At 36.7% G+C, this 12,260-nt stretch overlaps 1 protein-coding gene across 2 annotated transcripts in view; it reads left to right on the plus strand.

Moving 5' to 3' along the window:
* kazna (kazrin, periplakin interacting protein a) overlaps nt 1-12,260 on the plus strand; it is a 51,205-nt gene that overhangs the window by 17,656 nt on the left and 21,289 nt on the right. For both annotated transcript variants that reach the window (XM_052094849.1, XM_052094850.1), the window contains exon 3: nt 7,571-7,762. In XM_052094849.1, the coding sequence (XP_051950809.1) occupies nt 7,571-7,762 (192 nt within the window). The remainder of the gene's footprint in view (nt 1-7,570; nt 7,763-12,260) is intronic.

Below are 12,260 nucleotides of genomic sequence, written 5' to 3' on the forward strand. Positions count from 1 at the left end.
CAAAACCCAGATTTTTGATAAGTTTGCAAATGTATTAAAAATAAATAATTAAATATCACACTGACACAAGTATTCAGACCCTTTGCTATGATATTTAATTTTAGCTCAGGTGCATCCCATTACTCTGGATCATCTTTGAGATATTTCTACCCTTTGGCTGGAGTCCACCTGTGGAAAATGTAATTGATTGGACATGATTTGGACGCACACCTGTCTAATATGAGGTCTCACAGCTGAAAATGCATATCAGAGCAAAAACACAGCCATGAGGTGAAAGGAACTACCTGCAGAGCTCAGAGACAGGATTGTGTTGATGCACAGATCTGGGGAAGGCTACAATAAATTTCTGCTGCACTGAAGTTTCCCAAGAGCACACTGGCCTCCATAATTCTTAAATGGAAGAAGTTTGGAACAACCAGGACTCTTCCTAGAGCTGGCTGCCCGGCCAAACTGAGCAATCATTCGAGAAGGGCCTTGGCAAGAACCCGATGGTCACTCTGGTTGAGCTCCAGAGATCATGTGTGGAGATGGGAGAAACTTGCAGAAGGACAACCATCACTGCAACACTCCACCGATCTGGGCTTTATGACAGAGTGGACAGATGGAAGCATTTCCTCAGTGCAAGACACAAAAAAACACCTAAAGACTCTCAGACTGAGAGAAATCAGATTCTCTGTTCTGATGAAACGAAGATTGAACAGTTTGGCCTCAATTACAAGCGTAATGTCTGGAGGAAACCAGGTACCGCTCATCACCTGCTTAATACTACCCCAGCGGTGAAGCATAGTGGTTGTAGCATCATGCTGTGGGTTGTTTTTTTTCAGCGGCAGGGACAGGGTACTTGTCAGGGTTGAAGGAAAGCTGAACGCCGCAAAATACAGAGACACCCTTAATGAAAACATGGTCCAGAGCGCTCAGGACCTCAGACTGGGCCAAAGGTTCACCTTCCGACAGGAAAATGACACGACAATGGCACACAGCCATGACAACGCAAGAGTGGGTTAGGGACAACACTGAATGTCCTTGAGTGGCCCAGCCAGAGTCCGGACTTGAACCCAATTGAACATATCTGGAGAGATATGAAAATGGCTGTCCACCCATGGCCCCCATCCACCCTGACAGCTTGAGAGGATCTGCAGAGAAGAATGGCAGAAATTCCCCAAATCCATGTGCACAAATCTTGTTGCGTCATACCCAAAAAGACTGAAAAGAGGCTGTAATCACTGCCAGTGATGCTTCAACTAAGTACTCAGTTAAGGGTCTGAATACTTATATGTCAATTATAATGTTTCAGTTTTTTGTTTTTTTTTATAAATGTACAAAGTTATCAAAAACATTTTTTTTGCTTTGTCATTATGGGTTATGGAGTGTAGATAAGGCCGAAACGTAACAAAATGTCAAAAATTAAGTGGTCTGAATACTTTCTGAATGCACTGTAAATCCTGCTATTTCTGCTTCTCAAAGACTAGAAAAATGAGTTGTCAGAATGTAATGCCAGGCTGCAGTTGTTTATCTTTGTCCACAGTGGTGTTTACACAGCAGTAAGCCACACTTTACATTCCTTCATGTAATGGAATCGTGTGTTTGTGTGTGCATTAAGTGTATGATGTGTGTTGACAAACCAGATATTCAAATCCAGAGGGATCTGTCAAATTTAGCCTAGTGTTGAAACGCAGCTACAAACAGGCACACAGATAGTTTTGATTTGTCTATGAATCTGTGAGAAAATGGTCTTTGCGCAGTTTGTGTTTTAAGCCCTCAAATAAAAACACACAATTTGGCTTTGTTCCAAACCCTAGTGAACCGCCTAAACTGCTGTCTAAGTAGATAGCTCACTAAGTTTTGTGATGCATGCTAATCTATTTATACTTACACATTGGGCCATTTTCATAAAACACAAGCAGAACAAATCTGTGTGTATACTGCATATAATTCATGAACCCATTCAGTGTTCCTTCTAATTTACACACATATTTGTTCTGCTCATAACTTGTTAATAAGTTCCATTAACAATTTGAGTAGGCACAATTATACGTGCAATTATATGCACAATTATATGTGTACACACTGAGATAATATAAAACAAAATAAATGAAAATAGATTCCAATACGAGAGGGTTTCTGTAGTTTATTCTGTGAACAGTGTGTTTGGTTGTTGATTGTTAACTTGAGTATGTGCGTATGTGTGTATGGTTTCCTCTTACCGGAATCTGGCAAGCGAGAGTGCAGTTTGTATGTATTTTTTTGAAAAGAGAGTCATTACCTGATTGAAATTCTGCACCTTGACCTTAAGTACTTCCATTCCTTTGCGTGTGTGTGTGTGTGTGTGTGTGTGTGTGTTGAACAGTGGTGTCAGTTGTAACTCCTCCTATTTAAGCAGAGAATGAGAGGGAGGAGTGAGGAGAGTTAATACCTGCAAACCTGTGGGAGTCTCTCTCGGCAGGTGAAAAGGGATTTTGAGTTTTGAATTTGAAAATTCCTGTTGGATTTAGCGCAAGAGATTCATTTATTTATTTTCTGACCATTTGACTGAGTCGCTGTGGTGACAAAACTGGAGACAAGACAAGGGAATGGATGTGAGTAGACAAGTAATCATAAGCATTTCCCTCAAGCTGGAGAGAAACAGAGAGAAATTAGATTTTTTTAGCAGAGCTACAAGACTGGTTTTTACTAGGAGTGTATGTACTGTGTGCGTGTGTGTTGACTATGTTTTGGTTGGAGTGATTCAGGTGGTTTGCATTGTTTGTTTTTTAAATGCAATGAGCAGACAGAATGGACCGTTAGATCATCAGGCGTGTTTATATTCAAACAGACACACTGTCATGCGCACGCTCATGCACATAAAGTCACACATACACGCCTATCTACATGAGGGCATACCATAGACTTCTATTATTTTTATTTACTTATTGCATTTTTAACAATTCAATAATACTACAACTAATAATACTAGTAATAATAATTATAGTAATATATATTTTTTATTAATATTTTTCATGAATAAAGTTTTGTCATATTTATATATAGCTAAGCAAACCCCCACCCCCCCACACACAAATCCTTTATTGAAACAGAATTCAGTTTATTGTATTTTTAAAAGCAGAAAGAATTTGCAGTAATGCAGTGTCATGGAGCTTTGTTTGCATCAGAATATTGCACCAGTAGAACACAGAGAACACAGCCTCCGATAGGAGTTAAATTAATCACAATAGACAGGCCTGGCATCACATCATCCCAGTGTACAGTGTACATTCACTGAATTGTGAGCTTTCCAGGACAGAAATGCAAATCACAAGCCAGTGGTCTTGTTATTATCAAGCCCAAACTTCACGTGCATGATGCAAAATTGCATCTAATAAAAGGCAGCTTTGCAACATTCACATGCACTGTCCCCCTCTAAAGATAATCAGATAGAGGTTTTTAAGGTTAATGTTGTATCAAGTTTTATATCAACAAAACCTACCTCCCTACCCTAAACCTTAAACCTAAATCTAAACAATAGTGTAATAAAAGAAAATGTAAGATGAAAACTGCAATTTCAGAAGTAACCACATTAAATGTAGGTGCTTCTATTACACTTTCGGTTCACGTGTCGACTTGCATGCTCTACTAGACTTGTTCCCCGGTCCTTTGCATTGCAAGTGCAACACGCACAGTTGCACAATGCACAATAGTATGTAATCAGATAGCATTGTGTGAGGAACAGGGTGAAAAGTAAGTGTTTATGAGCTGATAATCTGCTTTTCATGATTTCACAAAAATTTCTCATGAAAAAACACAAAAATTTCTCATGATTTGTGTTAAAGGCATTAAAAAGTAATTAGCTGGGTTTCCATCAAAGTATTTTTATGCGCATTTCGGGATTTAACATAAAACCTGCTAGATGGAAACACCAAGATGCAAATACAATCTCCTGAAACTTAAATGCTCGCTTGAGGTAGATACATTTTGTTAATCGTATGAATCAAAACTGACTAACCAGTAAACCAATAATTGCTTCTGAAATGTTGCTCTGGTCATCCTGAAATAACGGTGTATAGAAAATCCAAAGCCTGTTAAGTGTTTGCTGAGCAAATAAGTCGAATACAAACTTGAACTGTTTATTGACATTTTTTAAAAAATATAATATAGATCTGCAAAGACATAAGGAACGAGGAACGCACACAAATAGTGTTCCCTGAACACTGTCACTTCCTGATATGAGACAAAGTTCTTTACAGTGTTTTGTCTGAGTGCTCTAAAATGCAAGTTTTTTTTTAATATTAAAAGAGTCACAGTGGCTACAATTTCTCCAGAAGTGATAATTTTGGTCTTTTGAACATTAGAACACATGAGGTGACTTTATTCGCTCATTGTTTTTTCGATATTGTAGTTTTTCACGTAAATTAAATTCGCAGCTTAGATGGAAACATAGCTATTGTTGTAGCGCCTCTAGTGTTTATTTCACCAGGAAAGTGCCACAATTTGTCCAAGCCACGTAAAAATCATTTTGCAAAACTCTAGGGACAGTAAATTGATTCAAAAAGACTTAACTGCTTATAAAATTGTGAAAAGCTTAAAAATAAATATATATATATTCCTAAACTGTATACCTTCCTATGAATTTGAACCCAAAAATGTAAAAAAAAGAAAAAAGGATAACATTTTGTTGTGCTTTCCATCTAATTTTCTTCAATGAATATGCTGTTAGAGTTCTGCTGTATTTTATGGCAAAGTCAATGATCAGTCCTTCTTCAAGCCTTCTCCCCAAGGCTCTCACACTCATTTTGTGGTTGATTGCACTAACAGAATTAATCAGACCCTTCAAAATGTGGAGGGTTTAGATTGCTGCCCTTTTCCACAATGGTCCTCAAAGGGCAAGACGCTCAAGACTTATGGAACAAATGGCTTAAAAAGCCCACACATGCCTCGTTCTGTTTCTCACTCTGTCTCTTTCTCTTTTAATTTCTTTGTCACACACATACATGCATGTCTGACTGGGCCCATTTTAGACACACTGTCTTTCTTATTTAAGGAAGCATGCCAGCAGTGATATCCTGTTTTTAAAGGCACAAAAATAGCAAGGCACAAAAGGATTCCAGGTAAAAACTCAAACCACACTCTTATATAATACTGAACAATAAAAAATAAAAATAAATACTGTCTGGACAAGAAACTCCGGTATGGAGCCAACTCTAACCCTTCTCTGAACCCAGCTAATCTAGATAAGATTCTCATCTCCATTCTTGAGCCCAATTTTTGGATTAGTCAAGACTGCGGTCTCACAGCTCTAATACATATAATGCAGTGTGCAAAACAGTGCTGTCTGAAAGTAAACTGAAGCTGATTCTGGAAATGTGTTAGATGCCTGTGTCAGGACATCAGCCTGTTCTAACAAGGAAGAATGCCAGGTTCTTTGAATTCCTCACCTGTTTTAAACCTCACATTCAGAATGAAATGTGGTGTTAATGTCTGATTTGAGAAGCAATGAATGAGAAATTTCGCTTCACAGATGGAACTGAAGACACAGTAACCCAGATTCAAATGTGATGATCACACTTCTAAAAACATGAAATTATTACATCCATCCATCTTCTATAGCCACTTGGCCTATGTAGGTTCACATGTATTTCTGGAGCCTATCCCAAGCTGTCTTGGGTTGAAGGCAGGGAAACACTCTGGACAGGTGGCCAGTCAGTTACAGGCCAAAAGCACACATATTCACACTCGCACCTACAGGCAATTTACAGTTTCCAATTCACTTGATGAGTGAACTCACCTGTATGGTTTTGGACTGTGGGACTCTGAAGGAAACCCACACGAACGCAGGGAGAACATACTCCACACAGAAAGGCCCTGGGTGAGCTGTGAGTCTACAGTGATGTGAGGCTACAGTGCTACCCACTGAGCCAATGTACCACCCTACTAAATTTAAAACCATTTTTTGCTGGACTCGAACTCACAACCTTTTGAGGAACAGTCCAATGTTTTTACCACTTGACCATTTATTTGATTTGAAATTATTATAGTATAATGAAATAAATTTTAACAATACGTTTTAGTGTTGGTAGTCTTATCTTTATATTAGCAGATCTAGAGAATGTGGTTTGGTAATCTTTCTCCTCACAGAACACACACACACACACACACACACATACACGTGTGCACACACACATACACACATAAGCATGCACGCACACACATAGATCATAATGGACCTGAGCCAGGCAGACACAGTTCAAAGCTCATAAAAAATTACACCATTACAACGCTCAGACACAGACCTAGCAGCTGATCTACTAATGTAAGAGAAGACAATAAATGTGATTCATACATTTAAAAAATATATATAATTGTTTGTGTGTACCAATCTGTCATAAATGGAATGAAAATATCACAATTTTGATTCACCATTGTTAGGAGTAGGACTGAAATTTCTAAAGCTGTACATGTATATTCGGTTCACATACTGTATGTGTGATTGAGTTGTATTTGTAAGTTCAGTGCATGGCTGTAGATGCATTATTACTAAAACCTTCTAAACATTTTACCTTGCATTCCAACACATACTTTACCAATGCACAGATTCACACTTTCACTCTCTGCATGCAGAAATGATAGGAATTCTCTTATGTACACCACCGGTCAGGTTTTGAAACACTTATTCTTTATTATAATTGTATATTATTTTAACATTTTATAATAATAATAAAGTCATGAAAACTATGGAATAACATAAATTGAAATATAGGAATTATGTTGTGACTAAACAAAATCCAAAATATATCAAAACTGTGTTATATTTTAGCATCTTCAAAGTAGCCAGCCTTTGCCTAGAATTTGCAGACATGTACTCTTGACATTTTCTCAACCAACTTCTTGAGGTGTCACTCTGGGATGCTTTTTAAACCGTACTGAAGGAGTTCCCATCTATGTTGGGCACTTATTTGCTGCTTTTCTTTATTATTTGGACCAAGTCTACAATCTCAAAAGCTTTTTTTAATATATACAATTTTAGTTTTGTAATTAAATAAATTAAAATGTTGGCACAATTATATTTTTGTATACAAGACTCATTTCAAACATTTAAGCATACGCCTTCAGATAAAAAGATGGTGTGTGTCTCCAACACCTGTACAGGTGGTTTTCTAGTTTCAGAGCTGTTGGGGTCTATCAAGTGTGTAGGAGGACTATTTGCATTATTCTTCATGTTGTTGGAATGGTGGAATACTTAGAACAAGTTTTTTTTCCTTTCATAGTTTAAATTCTGTAAAAACATTTTTAGTCCTGTGACACTAATTATTCAATTTAGCCTTCTCACTGACGTTATTTCTCTGACACAGTTTTAGTTTCAGAGTGCTCTATTGGCATAAGCAAAAACATTACAACAAATAATGTTTAATGGTAAATTAGTAGCAGATAAGCTACCTTAATTCAATAATAATATTCAGAATGTATCAGTTTAGCAGTAAGGTATAGAGCAAATCAGGAAAATATATTAAAAAAAGATAATAGTCACGATTATAAATTGTGTTGCCTGTTTGGACTGAATTTTCTTTCTCTCAATGTGTATGTCTCTCCCTCTGTGTAGTGCTGTTGCACGAGGAGGTGGTGCATTTGCAGGAAGAAGTGTCTGTGTTAAAGCAGGTGAGGGAGATGTTGAACCGTGAGCTGGAGGAGACGGGAGGAGGCTGCTCTGTGGAGCTGCTGTCTGTCTCACAGCTGCAAGTGCAGCTGACACAGAAAGAGCAGGAGCTGGACAGAGCCAAGGAGTCATTACAAGGTGAGTTGAGATTAGCTACTGAAAACTAAGAGCCTGGCCTTTAACCCCAACTCTCAGTCTGTTCTAGACCTGTCATCCTGGAATAAGAACAGCTCTACCACCCCAAAACATGACTGCTTAATTACTCTGCGAAAAGAAAGACTGTACTAATTAAATCAAAAAGTCTGTAGTTGTTCCTGCCACTAAATGCCCTAATGTGTTTGGTGGGCTGCAAAAAAAAATTATATTTATTGCTGGTAAAAATAAGATGTCATTCTATTTTGACAAGGAACAAGTTACCTTTCTGCAAACATTAGCATACTGCAGGGGAAGTGTTTGTATATAAACTGAAAAAGAGGAAAATAATACTCTCTTTGAAAATTAATGACTTGAGGTCACTAAATAGGCTGTACAAGAGAACGCCCCTTTAAAGTGCTAGCTCATCCAAAAATGAAATTGCTGTAATTTACTTGCCCTCATATTGTTCCAAACTTGTATCATTCTTTCTTGCATTGAACAAAAATGGAGATGGGCTTGACAATAAGGACTGCCCGATGGTCCGTAGCCAGTGTGAGAGAAATGTATGTCAGTTGCTAGAACGGTCGCTTGCAGATTAGGCAAGTGCTGCATTTATAACGTTAGTGCAAGTCGACAACAAGTGTGAGAGCACAAATTATGTTTAGTTCACAAAGATGCGTGAGCGCATAATAGAATGGAAGCGTGCACACACAAGAACATGCAGACACCGAGCGTGCACTTCTAGAACTGTCCTTGCACGTTTACGAGTGTCTTAGCTGCAGCAATTACCAATGTACCCACTTCATACATTTTGTAGCGGGATTGCACGTCTTGCGCAACATTTTAAGTACCTCCGCACATGATGTGTTCACATTGCGTGAAATTAAAATTTGCTTTCATTTTAGCTTGAGGGTGACTGAAAACCCATAATTTGGTCCACAGATCTCTTCGCTTAAAAACGTATGTGTAAATGGCATAGCGACTGAGGTTAATGTGATAATTTATGAATTAAGAACTGTAAAGCGTTATATGGGGTTACATAAGGCATAAATCATATCTTGTAAATGATAAACATGATACAATTTAGGGGGAATAATACATCTAAAAAACGTAAATGGATATCAATTATATTTAGACTCGGACAGATTTTTTTTAAAGCCATGATTGTTAAAACATCTATTTTTTTATTTTTGTTTTGGGGCCAGTGAAAATTTTGGTAGGACAAGTACAAACCGTGCCAGTAAAATAATTCCTTAGCATTGAGCCCTGTATTTAGTTTAAGTTCCACTCTGCTCTGTCCCTTTCACAATTTACTTTCATTGTCATTCTTTACCATACAATGAAAGCAAATGGTGTCTGTGGCTCATTCTACGTAACATCTCTTTTTGTGGTCCACACATGAAATAAAGTAATACGGGGTGTGGAACAACATGAGGGTGAGGAAATGATGACAGGATTTCCCTTTCAGGGTGAATTATTCCTTTAAAGCTTTGCTTGGAATAAAAATTATGTAAAGAATAAAAATGAGATTTGATTATTAATTAATTAATTTCATTGACTTATATGTGATTTATAATGATTTACATTCATTTTTGACAAATTTGTCTGTTTTAAAATCTCAGTTCCAAGAATTCTAAGAGATTTAATTAGTCCTGCGGAAAGGCATTATCTTATAGACGTAATTAACGGGTGGGATAGGTGGGACATGTCCCTATCACTTTTTGACTTAGCCAATTTTGTCCCCACCAATTTTTTAAATAGCTTTAGTCAAGTAACATCTCCAGTGCTTGAACAGAAGTTTCTATTTTGTTAGTATGTGTTAAAATAAGTGGCGATCCGGTGCTTGAGTTTGTTATTTTCAATATTATGCTGTGTGCTCGTTGTGGCTGTTATTAGTGTCGTTGAGTGACAGCAGGCGGCGACATTCTCTTGTGCATCCAGATGCACACTTTAGTACTTGGCAAATGGCAAAGCAAAATGCAAACAGATGTGTCTCCGCTGATGATATAGAGTACATCCACTAACATACAGATGCAATTTTCGCTTATTAAAATTAAAAGTTATATTATGGACGATTTGAAGCCCAATCAGTCATTCTGGCTTAAAGCTTACTGATCCATGTTTTTATCCACTGACTAATAAAATCCCAGTACTGACAGTTTTAGACAGACGGATAAAATTATTATGTGAAATATTTATTGGAGCGCTTTAATTGGTCATCAAGAATTACTTTTATTAAAACAGCAAAATATTATTTGACACTATCTGCACATAACCTAATTAATATTCATGAGCTTCACCATTTCATGATATACCCCCCACACCCAAATGAGGTGTCTGAAATTAGCAAAAATGTGTATCTTTTTGTATATGTCCCTGAGAGGACCTTGAATCCCTATCATGAACTCATTTGAGAAGCATAAGGTGTTTTGACTGTACCATTTCTTAAATCTGCAGAGAATTGCGCTATACCTTGAAATGATTTGGACCTCTTGTGCTGAGATCTTTTTTTATTTGGTTCTGTGGCTCATTTTCAGATCTGTTACTGTGACATGCAGAAGTTGTCAGAACAGCACTGACCACAAAACTGGTATAAAATCCTCAGTGCTTGGGTATCAAGGGATTTTGCTCTCCTTGTTCTGACATTGTCTCTAAATCTACTTTCTCCAGTGACTAAAGTGAGCGATGCAGGAATAACTGTTCTTGTGTTTCACATGCTAAATCGGGGGAGCTAAAAAGAATCCTAAACATTAATGCACTTGAACAGTTTTGCAATGTGGCTACTGTCTTTTGGTGTGCATCTGAGCTGTGTCTGTGCTCCAGCCTGCTCATATCACTCTCTGCAGTACTATAGAAAGACAGTGCATCTTATTTGTAAATGAGGGAAAGGCTTTCTAAAAATGTCTATTCAAAATCCTAATTTTTAAACTTGCCGTAGGAGTCCACGTCAGTGGGAGATGGATGGATAAAAAATTTAAATGACCAATAAATATTCTGTGTTCAGTGTGTGAGCTCTGATAATACAAAGTCGTATCTTTTCTTATCTTTTTCATGTGTCTGTGTTTATGAGCTAAAGGAAAGGAGCATCCATTATTAAATTAAAACACATTTAAGAGGGAATTGGAGAGCTTTGCCTTTTAGAGGATCCACTTATCTGAATAGTCCCTGCTATTAAGATTCGCTCTCCACCTTCTACCAGGTGTTCGTGTGTGTTTGTGTTTGTGTGTGTGTGCGCACGCATGAGTGAGAAAAAGACTTTTTTGTGTTCAGTTTGGCTCCTGTTTAATGAGTCTTTAAGTGGGGGCTGAATAGACTCAATGTCCTTGGAAAAGATGGCCTGCAATTTGCAAGTCAGAGCAGAAGCTACAAACAACCTAAAACAGTCAATTACTGCCTCTGTTATCACACACTATTAACCACAGCCAGCTAGAGAGAGAGAGAGAGGAGAGAGAGAGAGAGACTATGAAAAGGAAAGAGAATGGGATTGGAGTTTGAAAAATTAACACCTTGGAGATCAAGTGTTTAATAATAATAATAATGCAAAAATGGGAATGCTTACATGCAAACTAAAAAATACATTTAAATTGATCGTACTGAATGTATATTGAGACCAGAATCCAGATCCAGCGCATTATTTCCAAAATGATTTCAAATGCCTAAGCATCTCATTATAGTAATGATATATATATATATATATATATATATATATATATATATATATATATATATATATATATATATATATAAGGTTATACTGTATAATATAACTATATTGACTAATGAATTCATAGCAACAGCATTTAATTAACATACATTCAATATTTTATAATGGGTAGATAAGTAAACACAAGTAAATCTCTTTCTTTTAGTTATAGATTATCTCTTGGTTTCATGCTTTTCCTTCTCTATTTCATTCTCTGTGAGATCTTTAGAAATCATTATTATAATTTATTTATTTTTTTTACTTGTGCTTTAAACAGAACAGAATGTTTTCAATGTTGTGAAGCACTTTTCATGGGTCAGGGCAAGACTATAAGTGGAGCACAGATTTTCATACAGAGAGGTTGAAAAGAATTGAGTTGATAAAAGCACGCATTGCACTGTTTGTTGGATTTTTTATTTTTTTATATGCTTTTTATGTAAAAAGAGAATTTTTATTAAGTTAAAATGTCCTTTTTTGTGACATGCGGCACACCATCTTAAACTTTCTTGGTCTTTTGTTAATTCTTTTATGATTATTATTCATGCCGCTTTAATTACTTTATATTATTTGAGGAATATTTTGACCTTTAAAAATATTTGTTTACACTGCGGGACTACTTTAAATTAACTAGTGAAGGGAAATTACTGACTCAATATGGTGACTAGTTGCAGGACCTAAAATAAACTTTCCACATTCACAAACATTTTAACCTAAAATCTTGATGTCGATCAAGGACATATTATTTATCATCTACCCATATTGTTTTTGTTTTTTAGCTCTATTTCTTTCTGCTCTGTA

This window comes from Xyrauchen texanus, chromosome 27 (assembly GCF_025860055.1).
Source record: "Xyrauchen texanus isolate HMW12.3.18 chromosome 27, RBS_HiC_50CHRs, whole genome shotgun sequence".
Taxonomy (NCBI): Eukaryota; Metazoa; Chordata; class Actinopteri; order Cypriniformes; family Catostomidae; genus Xyrauchen; species Xyrauchen texanus.